General features: G+C 43.1%; 1 protein-coding gene across 3 annotated transcripts; it reads left to right on the forward strand.

Annotated features, from left to right (window-relative positions):
* The first annotated feature begins 707 nt into the window (after positions 1-707).
* On the forward strand, positions 708-21,010 carry ZNF711 (zinc finger protein 711). 3 transcript variants are annotated; one of them, XM_056491307.1, is made up of 10 exons: positions 708-1,165; positions 5,752-5,856; positions 6,583-7,113; positions 14,077-14,235; positions 15,016-15,162; positions 15,726-15,863; positions 16,984-17,031; positions 17,547-17,690; positions 18,153-18,322; positions 18,752-21,010. In XM_056491307.1, exons 2-10 carry the CDS (start codon positions 5,778-5,780, stop codon positions 19,328-19,330), a joined length of 1,995 nt encoding a protein of 664 aa, XP_056347282.1. In that variant the 5' UTR covers positions 708-1,165; positions 5,752-5,777; the 3' UTR covers positions 19,331-21,010. The 3 variants fall into 3 exon arrangements, with proteins under 3 accessions (XP_056347282.1, XP_056347280.1, XP_056347281.1); XM_056491305.1 differs by having other exon boundaries at positions 710-1,165; positions 18,153-21,010; XM_056491306.1 differs by having other exon boundaries at positions 711-1,165; positions 17,547-17,582; positions 18,153-21,010.
* The last annotated feature ends 2,731 nt before the right edge of the window (positions 21,011-23,741 follow it).

Consider the following 23,741-nt stretch of genomic DNA (forward strand, 5'->3'; position numbering starts at 1 on the left):
AGCAGCCCAGAAGCGGACACAGCACTCCGGCTGTGCTCAGCAGGGTCACCGGGGGATGCCCATCTCAGGACGTCAACCTTGGCTCACCCCCCTGTGCTGGCCCAACCCCGGGTGGCTCTGCCCTCTAAACCCCAGGCAGGGGCAGCCCCGCAATGCCCTCCCAGCATCTGAGGGCTTGGGGTCACATTTCCCAGGAATCCACTTCTGCCTTTCACCCGACTTGGAAACACAGCTCTGGCTTTGGATTCCTCTTCCTTTCTATTCCTTAAGGAACAGAAAACATGGAACAAGCATCAAGCATTGCCCAAGTCCTCCTTTGCTCAGATTTCTACACCAGGCTCTGAATCATGTGACAAAGAGTAATGCAAAGTTTCCAAGTCAAGTTGCTATGCTTGTCACGAGAAGGTTCATGTCTGTATCTTAACTACTTTCATTTATTAAAAAACTGGTTAACTTTGTATTTACTTGTCACGTTTAACCAGGTAAGTCAGGTTTTCACGCTGATTAGAGACCCACGGAACTGAAACTGTTGCCCGAGCTATTTAAATAGTAAGTGGTTTATTCACTAGATATTCCACCGCCCTCACGGGGACGGGTGTGGGGGAAACTCCCCAATTACTCCACACGGTTCTCGGGGCAGGAGTGGGGTGCCCCCGCGGTCCCTTCACGGTGCCCCGGGCGGGAGCGGGGTGCCCCGGGCAGGAGCGGGGTGCCCCCGCGGTCCCTTCACGGTGCCCCGGGCGGGAGCGGGGTGCCCCCGCGGTCCCCTCATGGTGCCCCGGGCGGGAGCGGGGTCCCCTCACGGTGCCCCGGGCGGGAGCGGGGTGCCCCCGCGGTCCCCTCATGGTGCCCCGGGCGGGAGCGGGGTCCCCTCACGGTGCCCCGGGCGGGAGCGGGGTGCCCCCGCGGTCCCCTCACGGTGCCCCGGGCGGGAGCGGGGTCCCCCCGCGGTCCCGTCACGGTGCCGGGGGCGCGGGGGGGTCTGAGGGGGCGGCGGCGGCTGCGCCTGCTCGGCGCGCGGGGGCGCGCGTGACGTGCGGGGGGAGCGGAGCGGGGCCGCGCGCGCTCGCGGCCGCCGCCCGGCCCAGGCTGCGGGCGGAGCGGGCCCAGGCCCGGCCCGGCCCCGGCGCGTCCCGCGGGCCCGGCGCACCCCGGGCCTGCACAGGTGAGCCGGGGCACGGGCACGGGCACGGTGGAGCCGCGCAGGCCGCGCTCCGGCACCGCCGCCGCGGTGGCTGCGGGCCGCGGCCGCCCCTGGGCGGGCAGGCGGGGGAGCCCCGGCCGGGCCCGCCGGTGCCGCGGCGGGCGGGTGGTGCGGGCGGGCCCGGCGGCGGAGGGGCCGCGCGGGCGGGCAGAAAATGGCGGAACACAAGATGTCGGCCGCGCCGGCGGGGCGGGGAGGCCTCGGCTCGGGGCCGTGGTTCGGCGTTATCCCGGCCGGCAGCGGGTTATTCCCGGCTGGACGGCGTTCTCCCGGCGCTGTCCCCGCCTCTCGGCCCGCACCGCCGCGGGACAGCCGCTCCTTTGTCCCCGCGCTCCCTCCGCCGCCTCCCCCCGCCCCGGCGGCACCGCGGGCGCGCCCGCGCCGGGCACGCGCGGGAGGGAGGGAGGGGAGGAGGGAGGGAAGCGCCGGGAGCCGCCGGGAAGCGCCGGGAGCCGCGGGCACCGGCAGCCCCGGGCAGCGCCGGCCGCTCTGCCCGCCATTCGTACTACGGGAAGTTTTATTGCCGCAACGCGGAGATGTAAAATTTTCCCCTCCCCACCACCATTTATTATTTTGTATTGAGAACCTTTAGCGCCTTTCAGGCAGCGAGACGAAATCCCGTTCGCTGGTTTTGTCTGGCGTTTTGCATGGATTTAGAGTGTAAGTTGTTGTGGTGCTTCCTAGGTGGACACAATAAAGGACTTTAAAATGGATATGGTGGTTTTTTATACCCAGTCTGTTCTCTGCCAAGGGTCTGTGTAAACCTGCACGTTGTTTTATTAATTAGGGTTTTCGAATTAAGATTTTTTGCGCAAGCAGGACGTTTCTCATTGCGCTTCTGTCAGTTGCTGCATTAGAATTAGGGGCGGAAAAAATGAAAACTGTGTCATCAGACGAGGATATTTTTTTTTGTTTTTCAGCTTGAATGTTAAGACATTAGATTGTTACACAGCATCTGCTTCGTATTTTTCAACGGCGTAGAAGTTTATTTATTGTTCCATTGCTCTATGTCTGAGCCTGGTCCTTTTGCTTTAATGCAAATCGCATATGCGGTTTGTGAATATTCAAAACACCAGCAATGCATGATGATGATGTGTTTTCCTTTGGAGCTGGTAAACAAGATGTAAATTATTTAGAGGAAATCCACTATTTTAAAGGAGAGATTAAGGTCTGACCATGCAAGTAGGCTTCATGTGAAAATACACCACCTGAACCTACTGGGAATAAAGATGTATGTAAATCGGGGAGATGCTTAACATTTGCAGGACCACACAAAATGTATTCCTAAAGCTGCATAAATAAAGAGCATGTATTTAAGCTGTAATTGGCGTGTTGTAATTGGTGTTCTGTAGAAATGTTTATGTTATACACATTTGAAATATGGCAACAATGCCTGGAAGCCAGCACAGGGATTGGGAGTTTCCTTTTCCCCCTGGGAACACCAATGACACCCTGTTTTTCCTGGGAAGGATAGAAGTGCTGAAGCATTGGTTGTTATTCCTCCTCCTTAAAATGCTTAGCTGAAGATCTTTGCATTTTTGCGTGTTTTCTTAAACTTTCTCTAAAATGGAAATATTCCTGGTTATTTTGTGATATTTTCTCTAGGAAGAGTAAGCTAAGAACAGATCATTGTATCCTGGGAACTTTCAGCAGTTTTTCAGATGAGTGTTGCTGTTACATCCTTAGATCATTCCAAACTGCTAACCATTACCCTGGATTTTTAAAAATGCCATGTGCAGAAGTAATTTACAGTTGCAGTCAGAGAGGTCAGATATCCATCCCTTCTACTCTAAAATTCGTTGCTTGTCTCTGCTGAGCCCCATCTAAGGAAGAGCTTTGGCATAAAGAGCTGAAATAGATTGGAAATGAACCTCAGGCTCATTAGAAAGAGTACTGTTATTTTTCAGAAAAGCAAAACCATTCCAGATACAGACATATTTTAAAAATTTAGCCTTGAGACATTGCTCTGAGAGTCTCAGTGTAGGTTGCATGAAATACTTCATTTTGGGATGTGATGATAATGTGCTTTTTCCTGAGCCAAGATAGCATGCTGTAATTAAAAAAAAAAAATCAATTACAAAATTAATGGAATAATGTAAAGTGAATATTTTATTGGCTGATGCTAATAAAACATTTTCACTGTCTTTAAACACCTAAAGGAGAAGAGGAATTGAGAGGAAAAACTTGAGATGTTACAAGTTAGAGGAAGAGAGGAACAAATAAGTTTGGGATTGTGACAGGGTGTGGAATTGTGGCTTTGCCTGATTTCTCCCTTTCCAAAGCCATGATTGGATCAGTCTGTGGTGGTGTGGGTGTGTTACACAGTGTACTACAGGAGGAAGCTGAGAAGAACCACAATTAATCACTGCACTGCATTTTTTTGCTGCTCCCAATAACAAGATTTGCTTGCACGTGTGACATGTGAAGCTGCATCATCTGCACTGCTCATCCTGTGAGCAGAACCGCCCGGGCTGGGGCAGCCACGGCCTCACCCAGGGTTCATTCTTCCAGCAGTAGCAGGAGGGGCTTTTCCTGCTGGCACTGCATTCCTTGAAGATCCCCAAGCTGATATAAAAAAGAAATTTGTGATTGTGTGGTTGATTCAAGTCCGTCCTTTGTCTGCAGTGAAGGTTTACAGGAACATTCTTCTTAGGGTTGGTACAGCTTCAGCAAGGTTGTTGCCTGTGTGTCATCATCCATCTCTGATTTTAGGGAGGTGCCATCCCATAACTTTGGTTCTTTTTCTAGCCTATTGAAAATACTCTTACTGATAATTTACTTTCCCTGCAGAATTTTAAATTCAAATTACAGTCCTACTTTATATTAAATTTTATTATGTGCCACAATACATAATATAGCTGTGCATATAATTATTGAATCTGAAAATAAGTTGCATATTGAGAAGGAAAAAAAGTCTGACATATTCTCCATTGATCTCAGATTGATATTAAGATAATTTTTCATATCCATTTACTCTGAAAAAAGGATTCTCTGAATGTAAAGGTTGTGGTCAGGAAATGTTAGGTATTGCCTTAATTCTGAAATAATTAAATGAGCTATTTATGCTCTAGGGCTGCATTATATTTTGTACTAGCAAGGATTCATTAGCTACAGGGAGAATTTTGGATGGCTGTGGTGATAATTTGGGAGTGATGGAGCATTGCACTGAGGTTCTGGAGGTGCTCTGTGATCCTTACAGTGCTGAAAGAATTTGATTTTGGAGTGGAATTGAATTAGTAAAATCCTTGCTAACTTTCCTCATGGATAATGTTTGACTTTTTTCATATTCTTTAATTCAGACCTCCTTGGGGTGGATCAGTGGCTTTTCCTTTCAATTGTCCTCCTTGGGCACCTTTGCTGGGGGAGCTCAGGAATTGTGGGAGGCCCTGGCTCTTCCTGGGCCCCTTGGTTCTGCCTTGGAGGTGTCTCAGATTTTGGGCACTGGTTCTTCCAGCTTGCCTTGACCTTGGCTGTGTTGGCTCTTGAGGTAGAACTCACTGCAATGGGGTTGTCAGGTGTTTTCTACCACAGAGTAATTGGAGTTTCCCTCCTAGTTTGGATTTTGATGCTAAGATTTAATGAATTTTTGTGGTGAGGTACTGCTAATTTCTTTTTATGAGATCTAGGAGAGCACAACAAGGTTGGTGCTACAACAGGAAAGCAACACACTTTGGAGAGTTCCCCTTGGAAGATTTGTACTCCCTGCTCCTCTCTGCCCCACTCAGGTCACGTAGTTCTCAACTGTGACTCTGCATTCACTTCCCACAACTCCTAAAACTTTGTATTTGCTCCCTGATTCTGTCACTTTTCCTGGTCCTTGGATACAAGAGGGCAGGAAAGTACAAGATTTTTGTCTTGTGCAACAGAGATTTTTTTAGGCATGAGATTTTTTACCTGTGAAAGCCTTGAGCTCTTTCTGTGGGTGCTTCCATGGAGTTTCTTTGTCTGCACTGAGAACTTATGTAAAGTCCTTTGGGTTGCAGCAAATTGCAAAAGAATTCAGAATCCCCACACTTCAGTGTTTGGTAGCAGTGCTGGAATGCTGATTTTATGCTCCTCTCTTGTGTTTAATGGGAACACTCAAATGGTACAGAGCATTCTCCTCTGGGAGTGACTTTGTGTAGCTGTACCTTGTCCGGGAGACTCTGCACCCCCAGTTAAATTTACACGTTAAAATTGGTTTGGAAGTTCCTCATATATCCAATTTTTGAAAAAATTGGAAAAATTGATACTCCCAATACCATTATCCACATTCTTCATTGTAGTTCCATACATCCAGAATCACCAGTCTTGGTAATTAGTTAATGAGTCTGTACAGACAGGGGCAGAAGCTGCTTTGTGCACAATTGCTGATATTTATTGTTATGCTAAGGTCAAAAACTAGAAATCAAAATAGTAAAGTGAATTGTGTGAAGTAGTGCTTATGGTTTTCTTGAATTTTTGGGTAAATACTTCTCTGTGTTTGTTAGTGTAACATACCAATCTAGTAAAGCTGATCAACACAAGAACACTGTTAAACATAAATCCTGGTTTTTGTTTTATTGCAGTTACTTGTGAATGAATTTGGCTGAATATGGATCCAGGTGGCGGAAGTCTTGGATTGCAAACACAGGAATCCAAAATGCCTCACACTATGATCATGCAAGATTTTGGTAAACATTTTAACTATTAAAAATAATGAGTAAAATCCAGGAGATGATCTCAGGTATTGGGAAGGACCATGTCTATCCCAGGATATTTGCATTTGAATTTTGACACTGAATAACATTAATTTTTTTTTTTTTTATTCTGATAAGAGCCATTTTCTTGAGTGTTTTCAAGATTAAAACTGCTGTTTGTGTGTTAAAATAGTTCACTGTGCATTTTTTGTTATGTCTAGAAAAGCAGCCTGCAAATATGACTGGCCAGTCCAGTAATGAAAACCAGGTTTCAACCTCCAGCCATTCCTTATGACATGGCGAGTTGTTGGAAATGTTACTGTAAATATTGCATAAAACTGAGTGTTTATTTTTAACAAGGCCCTTGGAGTCCAAAGGATGAGTTCTTTTATTGTAACAGCAATTAATGGCTTGTTACCACACTTCACACAAGAATTCTGTGAAGGTTCACATTCAAACTGGGAATGGAAAAAAAGAGACTGAATTGTAAATTGGCCTTTAGTTTTTAACAGATCCTAATTTTGGGACAAACTCCACATTATGTCTTGGTGTGTTTTGTTTATCTTAACTTGTATAGAAGGGTTGCTTTGGACAGTGTTTATTGGGTGGATGTGGAGAAGTACCAGATTTTTACATCTGTGTTTGACTTGTCCATGTGGTAACTCCCTCCTTAGCTAACCGTAGATTGTGACGTTTCTGTCCCTGTGTGGTTGCTGCTAGTGGCTGGGATGGCCGGCACGGCTCACATCGATGGGGATCACATCGTGGTGTCGGTGCCCGAGGCCGTGCTGGTGTCGGACGTGGTGACGGACGACGGGATAACCCTGGATCACGGCCTGGCCGCCGAGGTGGTGCAGGGCCCCGACATCATCGCCGAGACCGACGTCGTCACCGAGGGCGTCATCGTCCCCGACTCCGTGCTGGAGGCCGACGTGGCCATCGAGGAGGCTCTGGACACCGGTGACCACGTGCTGGCCTCTGACCTGATCGCCGAGACCGTGCGCGTGCCCGAGCAGGTGTTCGTGGCCGACCTGGTCGCGGGCCCCGAGGGACACCTGGAGCACGTGGTGCAGGACGCCGTGGCCGAGGCCGAGTCGCCCAGCATGGTGTCCGAGGAGGTGCTGGTGACCAACGCGGATTCAGAAGCTGTCATCCAGGCAGCCGGCACCGTCCCTGGCTCCACCGTCACCATCAAAAGCGAGGACGACGACGACGGCAAGAGCACGTCTGAAGACTACCTGATGATATCCTGTAAGTGCTCAGAGGTAGATGGAAGCAGGAGGGAGCTGAGCTGGAAGTGCTCTGGTGGGGAGAATTCTCTAACTGGACTCTTGGAATGCTCAGGGAATAGGCTGGTGCCCAGTTAATTCCTGCTGTTTGGATTTGGGGGTTTGATGCAAAATCGCTGGTACAACAAGGAAGAGAAGGACATTGGTGCTGCTGAGTGAGTGAGTGGGAATGTTTGTTAGATATTCCAGGAGATTTAAGAAAAACACCTTGGAAAGTTAAACATTCCATTTATTTTGAATATACAACCTTTTTCTAAAGAGCACCACAGGTATATTACAGTACTATGTAGATTCATGTAAAAATAACTTACTGGGATTTATCAGGAGAATCCACTCAAATATTTTTTTTAAGATCTCTAGCTCAAAGTTTTCTCAACTTGGCCACAAAATGTGGTTTGTTTAGTGTATTAAAAATTATAATGGGCATTTAATTGTCTGTTGTGCTGTTCTGGGCTGAACTTGGAAATAAGGGGTCATGTTCATTAATGGATTGGCTCATTAACACATTCCAGTTCCCACACAGCATCCAATTGCATATGATCCTGTTGAAGTTGGCCACTGAAAGAACCTTGGGTACTTTGTGTTTCCTCAATGTTTACATTATACCCAAGGTACTAATTGTTGCTGCTGCACAAATTTGATAAAATACATTCCAAGTAATTTAAAGTTTTTTACTTCTTCACATCACTTACTGAAATGTGATTAGGTCAAAACAGATTTTATTTTGTCAGAAGCAATATGTTAAAAAAAAGTCAATGCCAAGTGTGTCAAAGTGTCAGTCTGTTCACAACAAGCTGCATTTATTAAAAATTTCATGACAGAGGACACATCTTATTTGTGATGATAATGATTTCCCTCTTTTATAGCATTTATGTCCCTTATGCAAAATGTATTTTGATATTTATTTTCGTTTAGTACATATGAACAGCAATGATTTTTAAAGCTTTCCATCATTACTATGTCACTAACGGTCAAAAAGAGGGTTTTTTGAAAAAAAACTTTAAAAATGAGTCCATAAAGCAACCAAAAAAAAAATCCTGTGTGTTTTTGTAATGAAAGGAACACCATTTTTACAGCCAGTTGTTTCACTGAACAAAATCTTTTCTGACAGTACTTAGGATGAGTTCATTCTGTAACTTGTCACTGTAAGTACAGTCATCTTTGGGATTCCTTCTGAGAGAGATGAGTGTGATTGATGCTGATGATCCTGCTCTTAGACCAGAGCATCTGAAGCTTTCAGTTACCTGATGGCCCCACGTGTCTGACACATTCATGCTTTTGTCAGGAGTTCTCAAGCTTGGCTTTCACAATGTTTCAAAGCCATTTTGAGACCTGGTTTTCAACAGATGAAATTTTTATATACATGTAATTGTGATGTGCCTGAATAGTCACAGTTGGGAGCTACATTATTCATCTAGGATTTTAAGTAATCATTTGGATAAATTAAGGCAGTCATAGAATCATTTAGGTTGGGAAAGAGCTGTAAGATTATTGAGTTTAGTCATTCTCCCAGCACTGCCAGGGCCATCACTGACCAAGGGCCACATGCACATGGTTTTTGGATCCCTCCAGGGATGGGGACTCCACCACTGCCCACCTGGCCTCTTGCCCACCTGGGCACCCCTGGGTTTCTGTCCAGCCCTTGTCACCAGCACCCCCTGGGCCTTTCCCAGTCCCTTTGTCCCAGCCTGGAGCTTTCTGTGGGGTTGTTGTGACCCCAGGGCAGGACCTGGCACTTGTGAGCCCCCACAGTTGGTCTCAGCCCATGGATCCAGCCTGTCCAGACTCCCCTGCAGAGCTTCCCACCTCCAGCATCAACCCTTCCCCAACTCAGAGTCATCTACAAAGCTGATCCCTTCATCTGGATCATGGATAAAGGTGTTGGAGCTCTGCTGTGTTCCCTAAGTTTTAAGCCTGTGTTGTGCTGGGGATGCCAGCCTGTCCTCACAAAGTGTCTGCTATTGTGTTTTTGTCAGGGGGAATGAATCATTCTTATACAGTTGTTAGTTTTTTTTATTGTTTAAATATTGCCCTTGAATTTGTTTTATTTGTGGAGGTAATGTGTTCTGTAGAATAGATGAAGGTCTCAATTTATCAAGCAGGTCAAAACTTTTTATTTACTTATATATATATTCAATTGTCAAGTGCTGTCAATGTTGCTGAAAGTGAATTTTATAGTATTTCATTTGAGGTGTATATATAAGACTGTTGAACTGTTTTTATAATGTAAATCACAGCAAAGTGATACTTCTAAAGAATTTCAAAATATTTAGTTGTCTTTTAATGAAATTTAGCATCTGAAAAGGGGAGACATAAAATGCCAGATGTGCCCTTAGGGAATACCATGAGTTGCTCTGTGGAACACATGTGGGAACTACCAAAATATGGCATTTTAGGGTATGGAGGAACTGACTGTGGAGTTTTGATTTCCCTTATGCTTTTTGGGAGTTACATCTTAAATGGCAGAACCATAGAATGGGTTGGGTTGGAAGGGACTTTACTGAAAGGTGATTTTTCACCATTTTGAGGTGACATTCCCACGTGGATACTTCATACACTTCTGGTAATTGCATTTTCTGTGTAAATACTATTTGGACAATAGTAAGTTCATCTTGATAGTTGTATGACTATCTCTGCATGGTTTTGTGGTTGGAAATTTTCATTGGAAGATTATCACCACTCTGCAGACAAATTTTTCAAACCTGCTTTATAAGCATAGGACTTAAAAAGTCTGTTTTTGATACGTTCCCAACACGAATACCACGGGGTGTTCACGATTCTTTGCTTTAAACCATCAGAACACCTCGATAAGAAGGAACTGAGCCCAGATGCAGTGTGGGCCCCTGAGCCAGGCCTGTCAGAGTGAGATGGAGCTGTGAGCAGCACCCCCGTGCTGCAGGGCACAGTGGAGTGAAGCCTCCCCTCTTTTGTTTTTCAGGTTTGCGATATTCAGACGCACGGCGGGTTGCCAGCCCCCGCTCCGCGTGCCGGCCCATGCACTATGCTGGTGACCTCAGAGCCACCACTGAGCACCCTGGAGCTGGCCTGGGGGTAAGGTACTGTGCCACCAACACCTCCTTTGTAGTGTCTTACACTGTTGCCTCGTTTGCTAAACGTTTTAGGATTCCTACTCCTCTATTTGAACCTATGGGACTTAAGTAGATCAGACATTAGAAAAACCCGGAGAATTGTCAAAGCTGGGACTTACCTTGCCCTCGTGTTGCCCCTCTGGTGGCTGTGGCATCACCAGCATAGTGCATGTGAGGCATCACATGGATTGGGAGCTGGCAATCCACGGTGAATCTGGACATCACACACCTGAAAACAGCCAAGCCAGGTAAGTTTAACACCGGGAGTGTGCTGAGTTTTCCTTTAAAGCTTGTTCACTCGGGAGGATTCAGCATCTATTTATGGAGGTTCTCTGTTGTGTGTTTTCAGTTTATTTTAAGGGGCCAGATAATAACATGTAGTGCTTCTGGTGGGTGAGTCAGAGCTGGAAGACACTTTGATATTCCATTGACAGAAAGGAAGCAAGCATTCCCTGTTCCCCTGAGCTATCCCTGGGAAAAGCAGCACAGAATTTAGCACTGATGGGTTAGCAGTGACTGAAGTAAGAACCTTACTTAGACAAGAGAATATTTTCATGAGCTGTTCTAAAAAACAGTAATATTTTGGAACCTGACAAAGATTACTTGTCCTATTGTGTTGTTTTCCTCTTACCTAAATCTCTTTAAAAGGCAGATTGAAGCCATGAGATTTACTTCAGATAAGACAGCACTTGAAGCAAAAGTAATTGCCAATTCAGTTTTGTTATATTTGAAACCAAAAACAACATCTTACAGATAACAGCCTATATTGATATCATTTTCTCAGCCCAGATGATCTTTTCCATATTTTGCTATATTACACATTTGCTTCTTTAGAAAAGTAATCCAGATGCCCTGGAGACCCAAACTTCCTGATAGGTTTCCATTTTTTTAGATTAAACTCTGAAGACTGATTTTTTTTGAGAATACACAGGATGGTTAATAGTGTAGAAGTAACCACAAATGTTAAAATACTGTTCTAAGTTTGCCCCTCTAAAACAGGACTCCCTATTTTTAAAGGATATTGAAGATTTGGGGGCTTTATAGGCAATATTAAAACCTAATGAGTATGTGAGTGTACATGCTGTATTCATGTTTGATGTTCTCTTTTGCTGAAAACATTCTTACAAAAATTGAAGAATTCCTCTTTTTTTTTTTTCCTTCATGTAATGTTTATTGCATTGCAGTTGATGTCCTGATAACTATCTAAAATGGTGGGATTTTTTCTTACATTATTTCACCAGCCCCATAGTGGTACACAGTCACTGTCACATTAATATTAGTTAAATAGTTGGAAATTTTTCCATGAAGAAAACTTCCTGTCACACATGTGGTAACTCCCCTGTTCAGCAGGAAGTTGTTGTTGAGTAACTTCCCAGGACAGAAATACTTATTCCTGTTAAACTGGTAACGTGCTATGTTTATAAAATATATGAGTTTAGAAAAAATTGGTCTTGCTTGAGTTGCAGATTTGAAAAGAACTTGATTACCACCTCCCAGTTCTAATTTTTCAGGATTTGTAAGCTTTGAAATTCTCTTTTTGGCAGTCACAGAGCTGGGTATAAAATCCCTCCTTGTACTGAGAATACCTGCAGTCCTTCCAATACTCACACATGCAGTGGGAATGGTCATTGTATTAAATTAAAGTTATATTTATCATTTTCCAGAACATACATAAGAAAATTTTACAAATGTTAAAAGCCTTGCAGAAAAAAAAATATTTAGTAGATTCATGTTTAGTAAATGTATGGAAATATTTATTCCAAGATCAGGGAATTTCAGTATCTCCACTTTGTCTCTTCTGACAACCCCCTTCTGGCAGCATAAAAAATGTCAATTAGCAGGTGCAGTCACACCCCCAGAGTGGATGTAAAGGGGTTTAATTCCTGGTGCTGGGAAAGTCAAGTGTCAGAGAATTGCAGGTTCTCTGCTGAGGCTCTCTCAGTGTTTGTGCTCTGACTGTTCAGTGTCCTGCCAGTCACACAAACATCAGGCAGCACGTGTCAGACTCACTCCTCAAGGTGCTGATGCTCCTGGCATGGATTTCAGTAGAGATTTAGGAAGTTTTTTAAATTAAAAAAGCAAAAAACTCTCCTCCCAAGGAAATTTTTTATCCTGATCCATGTTTGATATTTTTTCAGAATGAAATTAATCCATAGTTACCAAAAAAAAGCCAAACCCCACCAAACAGCAAAACCAGCATTTTTAAATGTTTTCCAGTGATGTTTCAGGTTATAGAACCTGGTGCTGATAACAGCAAAATTGTGGGATCAAACCACATATAGGTCATTCATTTAAAGAGTGGGACTTGATCCTTGTGGGTCCCTTCCAACTCAGAATATTAATTTTCATCAAAGTATGGACTTCACAGAGGTTCTAAAACTAAACCAGATATTTTCTTGTGCTTACCTACATTTTATCCAGCTCTGTCCTCTGTAACTCCTCTGCTCACATGGTGCAATGCAAGATTTGTGAATAGAAATGAGGTTTCCACTGCTGTGAGCTGGGTGGGTGTCTGTGGAATCCTGTCCATGAGTGGGAAGAGTTTAGTTTGGAATTGCTGGGGTGAATTCCCACTCCCCTGCTGCAGGAGAGGCACCTTCTCCTCCCACCTCTCTTAACCCCCAGCAGCTTTAAAGTGACTCCAGTTTAGCCCAGTGCCCAAGGGGGTTAAAGCAGCTCTTGGGAGCAGCCCCCAGTGCCCTGGGAGCAGGAAACTGGGAGGGGGTTGGGGACCTCTGCCAGGTAAACCAGCTTTTCCCAGGGATCAGAGCCTGGGCATCCCCATGGAGATGGAAGCTCTGCTGTCACCTCAGTGCTCATTTTAAGGAGTTTTTCTTTGCTTAGTGCACAATATTTTAATGTTACATGTGCAGCAAGATGCTGTTTCCCTGGAATGCATTTCATTCAGATTTTATCTACATTTTGTGGGATTCTCCTCTGTTTAGAGGATTTCAGTGGGCGTTCAGCACTGCACAGGTTTGTGTTGACCATCTGCACAGGAGCTAAATTTATCCTCAGTGAGAAGTGTGTCAGTACATTTGTCAGAGGGATGCTGAGTTCAGTGCCCTCTGTCTTGGCAATTTGAGGTGTATCTCTGTGAATGCCATTTTTATCAAAATGTGTTGCTTCTAATAGTTTGGATGTATTTTTTTTTCTTAGAAATTAAATGAACATTTTGAATGTATAAACCAAATAATCAGCAAGTGAGTTGTGTAAAGAATGAGAAGTCAGACTCTCATAGCTGTATTTGGATTTATTGTCACTGCATCTTTTAATCAGCTGTGTATCATGCATCAGTCTTAATTAATGTGTATGTTTTCAAGTGATAAAGTGGATAAAATCATCTTTCTTTTAGGGAGAAACTACAGTCATATTTTTGATGCACACTTCTTTAGCTGTGAATAAACTCCAGGTCATCACACCCCACAAATTTTAATCACTGTGCATCAGAGTGAAACTTTTGAGAACTCTTAGACTGTAACAGGCAATTCTGAGTTAATTTTTAACACTTTTGTATAGATATTTATTTTTAACTATTGATAAATTTTTGCTAAGAATATCAGTTTCAGCCATAACCAGTTATCTCATTCCCTTTGATGACAAGCTCCCTCTTGTGTCCTTCACTCTGTAATTCCTGCTGTGTTTCTTGAGTTGCAATAAAATACTGAACTTCTGGAATCTCTTTTAAATTTCTTGAGATGAGCTGCTTTTAAAGGCTACTTATGAATACAAATCTTTCCTGTGCATGGGGAGAATAGTGGAGAAAATCATGCTACTGATTGCTTTGACTTGTAAAAATGTGTTTGAGCCTCATTATTATTCTCTTCTCTTTGCAGTGGATGATGTTGGAGAGAAATTGGACCATATAGGAAGCACTCCCTTGAAGATCAGTACTGAGGTGGCAAATGATGATGTTGCTAAAGATGATGGCTTTGGTTCAGAAGTTATCAAAGTCTACATATTTAAAGCTGAAGCTGAAGATGATGTTGAAATAGGTACCTTGAAATCCTATTTATTCTTTCAGTAGTGTCAAGTGTTTCAGGGTCTTTCTGTTTGTTCTTCATTCCATGTAATCCAGTGACTAGAGTGTTTTGTAGAATGTGACATTTGTGGAGGCAGCAAATGCTGGGTGTGGATTAGTCTGGAGTTCTTTTTTGATTGGCAGGGCTATTTCCAGGCAGCCAAAACCCAAATGTAGAAGTGGCTGTGTGTCTGCAGCTGTTTTTTCAGCTGCTGCTTCTCTCTGACTTTGCAAGACAAGTGTGTCAGCACAGCAGAGCTCTGGAGTGGATCCCTTTTGTTGGTGGGATCCTTTGGTGGCCTTTGCAGAGAGAGGGGAGGATTTCTGGGTCTGCAGGTGAACCAAGGGACTCAGAATTCTTTGCAGTTCCCTTTCCCCAGGGACAGACCAGCAATCCCTGTGCTCTCAGGGGATGCACAGCTCACTGTGTCTGTTCCTGAAAAGCAAAATCCCCCTTGTTTGTTCCTGGAGCTGAAACCTCTGGATCATTCCCAGGCCCTGTTCCCAAAATACAGTTTGTTCCTCTGGGGCTGGGCTCTCAGCCTCCAGGGACAGAAGGGACAGGCTGCTCGTGCAGCAGCTGGGAGAACCAAAATCTCTGATGGCTGAGGAGTAATTCCCAGCAGGGGTGTTCTCAGAGCTGCTGTCAGGGAGGTGGTCCCAGCAAGTCCAAAAAAATACTTGGATCTGAAATTAATCTTACCAGTGGCTTTGTTCACATTGACTTAATGTGTGTAACTTCTTTTTGTTCAAGGTGGGACAGAAATTGTCACTGAGAGTGACTTTCACAATGGCCATTCTGTAGCTGGAGTCATTGAACAGGGAGGTGTTGGGAGAATGCAGCGAGAAAAAATGGTTTACATGGCTGTTAAGGACTCTTCTCAGGAAGATGAAGATATCAGTAAGCATAATAAGAAACATTTTTGTTTCTCATGCTGTTTGTACACCCATATAGGCATCATTTTCAAGGACATTTTTACTTTTTTTCTGAAGGATTTTTCAGTTTGAAGTAATAGAAAACTAAGTTCATCTTCCCTAAAATTAAAAGCAGGCTATAATTATTTTAAAGTGAGGTGGATGATGCACTTTGTGCATACTGTGTGCAATCGTTTCATTACTTATATAAAATTTAATATGTCCATGGATGAAGGTAATGAGGTTACTCAAACTTCTTATTTTTCTATTTTCCTACTGTGAATTAAGCAGCTTTCTGACAAAGTGAAAATGTCATCAGTTGCAAGTTCATGAGTTTGTGTATATTTGTGGGTATTTGTTTTGGATTAATACTTATTGATACATTTTTCCTCTCTTTAAGGAATATTTGAATAAGCAATGATCCCCTAAATGCCAAAGGAAGGAAATTAATTTATAATGGGTATCAATTAGAGCGAGAGCAAATTAAATGAAGGAAAAGTTAGGACAGGCAGAATAAAATTAAAGATATATTCTCCTCCCTTCATCCAGGCTGTGCTGAAATAGCAGATGAAGTTTATATGGAAGTTATTGTAGGGGAAGAAGAAGCCACATCCCTTCCAGACACCCAGCTTGAGGACTCTGGCGTGAATAAAACGTTTGTCCCCGTTGCTTGGGCTGCTGCTTACGGTAGGAACCTCTTTCTTTCCTGAAAATCCCTGCCATGATTTCCTCCCTCATCCAGCTGCCAGCATCTCTGAGATGACCTCACCTTGTTCTTGGGGTTTGGAAACAGCTCCTGATCTCTCACATCTGATTGCTGTGTGTTGGGTTTCATGGAGATGAAAGGAGAGCTTGTTAGGAGTTTGATTTTGTTTCAGATCCCAGCTCAGATGTACAGAGTTTGTGGGGTTTGATGCTTAATGTTGAAAGTCTTAAACAACAAGAACAGCCTTAAGTATTTTACATTAGTAGGAGGAAGGGGGAAAGACTGTAAAAAGAGAATAGTAGGAGTAAATGTGTAAATATGTTTCTAATAATTTCAGTTTATATACATGTTTTAAGCCTCTTAGTCCTTCAGGTGAGAAACAAAATAGTGATTTGTCGTCAAATAGTGGAAGTGTCTTGGGATATATTGTGAATTCTGTCTATTCTTTTTTATAATTTCATTGGTTTTTGGTGTGCTAAATGTTTTTTAAGAGGGTACCAAGTTATCCATAGTTTCTGTTACAATTAATTAAGCAAGTTAGTGAAATTTCCTTGGTGTGTAATGAGCGCCCAACATTTGGGCTGGTAAAGTGCTTCAGAACCACAGAGCTTTGACACAAAGCAGCAAATACTTCCAGTGTAAAATGAGGAATGTGCTCCTGAGGTATTCCTTGTGTATCTCCAGAACTCCATTGTGCTGAGAGGCTGATAAGGGCCAAGTCCTCTTATCTGCCTGTTCTACTCCAGCCAGATAACATGCTTCCATCTCAGGAGCAAAGTGTGCACTTCAGATAACCTCTGCACTGCTATCTGAGGGGCTAGATGAGGTTAAAAGTTTGCAGAAACAAGCATATTAATAATGGGAAGCAGGAGAGCCAGCAGGGTAAGCATGCACACACAGGTGGGGTGGATATTAACTCTTCCCAGAGATGGGATTTTCTCTCCTGAGGCTCACAGTTACACCGAGCTGCACATCTCCACTTGGGTGGTGTTAACCTGTTACTTATTAGCTAAGTTAGTTTTCTCTCATTATCAGGATTTCAAAAGCAGCATCTTTAAAAAGAATGTTATTTAATAATGACTAAAATACCATTTTCTGCAGGAGATGAAAGAAGGCTTCCCCGAAGATATGAAGATGGGCAAGCGGCAGGTGAGAGCTTTTAACAGCATTAAAACTAAAAGTGACTTTGAAAGGAGAGACATTTCTGTGTCAGTGCTCCTAATCAGAGATGCAGAGAATGAGCCATAAATTAGATATTGAAGGACTCCACAGTCTTTCTCTACTGTTTTGAATGAAAATAATTCTAGATGTCTGTAGGCCTTTGGAGGGGGTGGGGAAGTTGGGAGGCACTGCCAAGTTTTTACTGTAGTTTTGCAGACAGAAAAAAGTTAATGCAGTTGTTGAGAAGTAAAAGCTAGTTAAATAAAAATAAAGTAATATATCTAGAAATTATTCAGTGTTTAAACAATCATACCCTTGACTTTTGCCAGGAAAGATAGATAGTGGTTCCTATTAGCACACTTCTTTATAATGTATGTTAGTGGTAGAGGAATGGGCAGTTCTTGTTTTTAAAAAGTAGATAATGCTGCTGTGCAATTCCAGTCATCAGTCCCAAAGAAACAAGTTGTTTAAGGTTTTTTATGGTGTTTAATTTTTGTTTCTAGGAAATAACTTGGATACACGATTAGAAAACAAAAACGGTAATGCAACACAGTACCTGCAGATTTGTGATAGCATTAGCACTAATAGAGTGCTCAAACAAAAAACCAAGAAAAGGAGGAGAGGAGAGGCCAGGCAATGGCAAACAGGTAAACACTGGATGGTTACGGTATTGTCATGGAGTGCCACTTACTCCTGTCCTATTCCTTTTCTCTTTTTTAAGCTGATGCAGAATTAAAAGCTATAAATGATGATTTGCATATTTCCTGTGTCCTTCCCCCCTCCAGTTCTGTGCCTAGAAAATGTCATCTTTTGCTATTCAGAGTCAGTACACTCAGGGCTGATGCAATTCATTGGAATGTTGCAAGCTATTAAAAAGTACCCATGGCTATATTCAGTGCACATGTGATATTCCTGATCTGTTTGAGCAGTTTCTAAAACAGAACTATATAAACTATAGGTGCTGTGGATTGGTTGTTTTTAAACTACTGAGCCACTCTCTCTCTGCTGCAAGTGTAAGTGCATGAATCTGACAGCACTTGGTTGATTTAAAACTTCTTACTCAGTAAATGTGTTTCCTTCATAACTTGTTTTTGTTTGTTCAAAAACAGCTGTTATAATAGGTCCTGATGGACAGCCCTTAACAGTTTACCCTTGTCATATTTGTGGGAAAAAATTTAAATCCAGAGGATTCTTGAAAAGGCATATGAAGAACCATCCCGATCATATGATCAAGAAGAAATACCAGTGTACTGACTGTGACTTTACAACTAACAAAAAAGTAAGTTTCCACAATCATCTGGAAAGCCATAAACTTATAAATAAAGTTGATAAAACGCACGAGTTTACAGAGTACACGCGAAGATACAGAGAGGCGAGCCCGTTGAGTTCCAATAAACTCATCCTGAGGGACAAGGAGCCCAAGCTCCACAAGTGCAAATATTGTGACTATGAGACTGCAGAGCAGGGGCTGCTCAACAGGCACCTGCTGGCAGTCCATAGCAAGAACTTCCCTCATGTGTGCGTGGAGTGCGGGAAGGGCTTCCGCCACCCCTCGGAGCTGAAAAAGCACATGAGGACCCACACGGGGGAAAAGCCATACCAGTGTCAGCACTGCACCTTCAGGTGTGCTGACCAGTCCAACCTGAAAACTCACATCAAAACCAAACACGGCACCGAGCTGCCCTTTAAATGTGAGCACTGTCCCCAGGCCTTCGCCGACGAGAAGGAGCTGCAGCAGCACACCGAGCTCTTCCAAGGGCATAAGACTCACCAGTGTCCCCACTGTGACCACAAGAGCACCAACTCCAGTGACCTGAAGCGACACATCATCTCGGTGCACACCAAGGATTTTCCCCACAAGTGCGAGGTGTGTGAGAAAGGCTTCCACCGGCCCTCGGAGCTCAAAAAGCATAGCGAGACCCACAAGGGGAAAAAGATCCACCAGTGTCGGCACTGTGACTTCAAAACCTCCGACCCCTTCGTGCTCAGTGGGCACATCCTCTCCGTGCACACCAAGGACCTGCCCTTCAAGTGCAAAAGGTGTAAAAGGGGCTTCAGGCAGCAGAACGAACTGAAGAAGCACATGAAGACCCACAGTGGCAGGAAGGTGTACCAGTGCCAGTACTGTGAGTACAGCACCACGGACGCGTCCGGCTTTAAGCGCCACGTCATCTCCATCCACACCAAAGACTACCCCCACAGGTGTGAGTTCTGCAAAAAGGGCTTCCGCAGGCCCTCCGAGAAAAATCAGCACATCATGAGGCACCACAAGGAGGCCATCATGTGATAGGTGAGCTCCAGAAGGAACTGTAGAAACTGTGATATGCTAATTGGGGAAAAAAATAAATCTCACGAACTGTTTCTCCTGGTTTCAAAGCTTGATATTAAACCATAACTTTACATTCTTTGTATTAAAAGTCTTAAAAAAGTATTAGGGTTGGCAGGGGAATCTCGTAGCCCTATGATTGTTGCTGATCAGAACCTAAAGAGCACTAGAGAATGCAGAGGATGGATGAATGTCTTAAACTTGCAGAAAGATGGATGAATGTCTCCAAGTGAACAGTGTTGGCCATTGCTGAGTCTAGAGGACAGGGCAGAGCTGGTTGTGTGACCTGTTCTGTCAGTCCCAACTGTGTCTCCAGTATGGAAACAGGTCCCTGCTGGGGTGAGCTACAGAGGGTTTGCAAAGGAGCCCCCTCTTCACTTCTTGTGCAGTTTGGAACGGGGAGTTTTAGTCAGACACTTCATCACAACGTTTTCAACTGTGCCTAGAAATTGAATTCCAGAACAGGCGAAATTTGGGGGAGGTGTCCCTTGTTCGGTTTGGTTTGTTGGTTTGTTTTTGGTTTTTTTAAACATTTCATAGGAAACTTTTTGGTTTCCTTTATTAGTTTAGGTCCAAGAAGCATTTTTTTACTGGTTTTCAAAGCTGCTAACCTATTTTATTGCAGGATATGATGTTTAAAATAGAGCATTATGTTATGGTCTCAGAGGTGGTGTTCTGGTGCTAGGGTTAAAGATGTATATGTATATAATTTCCCTTTTTTTACCTGAAACTAAAGTTGAATGTTGTTCAGTATGGCACATATAACAAAATTAACTTTGAATTTGATTTTTTTTTTTAAAGGATAAAAATGGATGCAGCTCATAGTGTTGTGACTCAACACTAATTTTTTTCCTTGCTACTTTAAAGTCTTCTTTAAAAAGAATATTAAAAACAGTTGAAAACTGTAGGGATTTTTTAATTAAAATACAAAGTACTTAGAGGTTCTTTAGGGCAGTGTTAACAGGTATGACAGTTACTGTCCTACCTCCTAATATGAAATTTTCCATATAGACATAAAATTGCACCTTTTAATCGATTCTTTTAAAAAAAGATCTATACCATGCTATAAACATGCATTTTCAATTTGTAAGAAAGTATATATGCAGTATTTAACCAGAAAAATCTGCTGCCACTAGAGTTTGGAGGTGGATCTTGAGTTTACAGTGTATACATTTAAAATATGCATCCCTTTAAAAATGCTTTGTGTTAGCATGCTGCAAATCCAATGGCGCTTATATAACGAGCTGGTCTAGGGCTATTTAATGAAAAACCTGGTCATAAATGTTATGCATATAATGTGTATTTTTTACTTTTTTTAGTTGCTTCATGTTTGCACACAGCTGTTCACATGAGAAATTGTAACTTCATGCTATATTGTGGCTTTGTGTTCCAGATAATGTTCATATTTTGTTTTTGCACCAGATGAGAATCAGTTCCTTGAGAATAAATTTTTTTTATATTTCTAAACTTCAGAAAGTTAAAATTTGGGAAAACTCTTAGACAAATAAGTGTTTTATGTGGCTGTAAAAAATGATGTACACGCTGTAAAATAAGATTGTCACTGTTCTGTGGGATTATTATTTCTAAATGTGTTACTCATCGTAACGGGCATACAATAAAATGCATCTCTTGCACTCCAGATTTTTTGGAGTTTCCTTTTCATTTATGGTGTTTAGGAAAGTCCCATTCTCTGTAAATTCGCCTGATGTTTTTAATTGCATTATTCACTAATTAATATGTAATCCCATTTCAAGTAAACAGGTTACTGCAGGTCTGTCTGTCACACTGTTGAGGAGAGAACATTGGGTTTGATTTAATCCTTTGGACTTAGAGGTAATGTATTTGTTTGTTTTACTTATTTCTAAAATAATCATCAAATGTGATTCTGACATTCCTTTGAATTTTTTTTTCCCTTAAGAGAACAAAAAACTTCTCACATATTTTGGGAAAACCCAGGTAGGTTTTTGTCTTTTTACCTGTGTAATAGAACAATTTGAATAATGAAATACTGAAAGCACTGCTATCCTAAATTCTCTGTCTTTTTAGAATACCTGAATTACAACATCAGTGACAGATTCAAAGGCTGAAGAAGAACATGTGCTCTTAAATGAACCCTTCATGGAGGATTTCCAACAGGCTTTGAGCCACTGAACTCGTAGCTTTTGCAGAAATTAAGCAGACAGGAATGAATTCATCTGGGTTTTGTTGCTGCTTTTCCTTGTATGCCCAGGAGTCAGAAGAGACAAAAACTTAGTGATTTAAAGTTGTGGATTTCTGACAATGTCAGTGCTTTGTTCCTGAGTGTTGTGTTGAACACATGGAGTGAAGGAGTTTCTTCATAACCTGAAGATGATCACTGACTCTGCCCATGGCTGTGCTGGCTCATTTTTCCACCCTACAGATAATCAGGTAATTAATTGTTCTGTATCAAAGCAGGAGGGCAGTTGCTGTTCTTGACATAAGGTTTTACTAGGAAGTGGAATTTTAAATCTGAAATGCAGGGAAAAAATGCTACCTGAATGCTCAGCAGTCTCAGTGCCCTTTCCCAGTAAATATTTGAGAGCTGTGACAGGTGCTTGAGCAAGCTGAGCCTCACAAAGGTGTGCAGGGCTTGCTCTGAAATGTCAGAGCTGTTTGATGCAGCTTTTTATTGGGCTGACAGGTGCAGTTCAAAGTGACTCATATCCTGATCATCAGCTGTGTTTTTCTTTCCTCAGGTTTCAACTGCCCACAATTAAAGGTAATAAATGAGAGAGGAAACAGGGAAGAGCTGCAGCAGAGATCTGGAGGTGAAGGTGAGGTGCTGGGTGTGGGCTGGAGGCTGCTGGAGCTGTCAGGGACTTCCCAGCCAGGGCTCTCCTTGGCTTTTATTTTACAGCTCAGGCAGAGAAACTTCAATACTGCAGAAATGTCAGTCAGAACAAGACAGTTTTCTCTTTTTCAGTGCAAAAAAAGACTCTGCATTCTGGCAGATAAAGACAGGGCAGAATGTATATTGTTGTAATTATATAAAGTAAATAGTATCTGACTTTTTTTTAATTATTTGTTCCTTAAAAAAAAAAAAAAAAGTCATCTTGGTGGACCTACTTGAAAGTGAGGTGGGAAATGAGCTGAAGTAAAATTCTTCTTACCAGGATTTACAGAGCTGAGTTAATGAGAAAATGAGTTTCTGTAAACTCCAGCAGAAACCACGAGATAAATCAGTTCCAGTTCCACAGCAAAGAGGGGACAGCTGAGCCCACAGTAACAGGTACTTCATAGTAAAATATACTAAATTTGCTTTTTAAGTACACATTGCTTGAAAACAAAACCAGCCTATAAATAAATGGCCATATGCTTTATCTACTAGGCTTAATTCAGCTTTTTGACAACCATTCATTGCTTTGTGTTTTCTGTGAGTACAAAGTGGAGTTACAGCCTCTGCTCTGTAGCATTTGCAGGGTCTGGTGATCTTCAGATTCTTTGAGGAGCTGTCCTTGCTCCCCCCAGGACAGAGACCTGGCCAGGCTTTTTCTAAGCAGGCTGCAGCTTTCCTGGATGGTGTTTGCACTGGGATGAGCAGCTGGATTTGAAAAGAGCATTTGCCTGATGGTGGCCTTTGCCATGGAATTGTCTCACCATGCCCAGCAGCTCCTGGTCTGAGCCCTGTCCCTCCTTAAGAGAGTTCCCTGTGTGCCCTGTGCTGTGCCATGGAGTAGAGGAAATGCAGGTTGGTGTCACTGAGGGGCTGCTCTGCACATCCATGGCTGGGATGAGCCATCAGCAGCTGTGGCCATTAACTCCCATTTCTGCTCTTTGTAGCTTCATCTGAGCTGTGGGAAACCCCTGGCCCTGGTGGGAGCACAAGGAGCACCTGCACCCAGACACCTGCACAGGTAACTCTGATGGCATTAAACAAACATGGGGTCTTCCTCTGTTAGTCCTTTTTGTGTTTAAGATCACCACAGGTGAAAAGTCTTTTGCTGACACTGTAACTACAACTATTTATTGCACTGTCACTGTCCCATGGCAGGAGCACCTTAGCTCTTGAGTGTAGATGTACCTTTTATTCACTGCTCTGCAGAAAAGGGCTTGCATTAGAACCTGTTTTAGAATAATTACTGAATGCAGAGGGGCAAGGCACTCCTCATTCAAATGAGGTATTTAACTCATTAAAACCTTTCTGTGAAGCCAGTCTGGTGAAACTGCAGCCCTGTCTCAGGCTGGACACACTCAAAGAGCAGCAGCAGGAACAGGTTTTACTCGTGGCTCTCTGCCCAGGCCTGAAGAGCACAAGGCCAGCTGGACATCCTGCATCACCTGAGGGAGGGCAGGCAGCAGCAGCCAGAAAAGGGAGCCAGCCCTTTTCCTTCACTTGTAAGGATTCATGGAG

This window comes from Oenanthe melanoleuca, chromosome 4A (assembly GCF_029582105.1).
Source record: "Oenanthe melanoleuca isolate GR-GAL-2019-014 chromosome 4A, OMel1.0, whole genome shotgun sequence".
Taxonomy (NCBI): domain Eukaryota; kingdom Metazoa; phylum Chordata; class Aves; order Passeriformes; family Muscicapidae; genus Oenanthe; species Oenanthe melanoleuca.

What these genes read in the sequence shown, in the direction of transcription:
- ZNF711 (XM_056491305.1), top strand. Translation starts at nt 5,778, where the DNA reads ATGGATCCAGGTGGCGGAAGTCTTGGATTGCAAACACAGGAATCCAAA. An exon ending in TGAAGATGATGTTGAAATAG is followed by an intron (nt 14,236 to 15,015) that starts GTACCTTGAAAT and finishes TTTTTGTTCAAG; the next exon opens with GTGGGACAGAAATTGTCACT. An exon ending in TCAGGAAGATGAAGATATCA is followed by an intron (nt 15,163 to 15,725) that starts GTAAGCATAATA and finishes CCCTTCATCCAG; the next exon opens with GCTGTGCTGAAATAGCAGAT.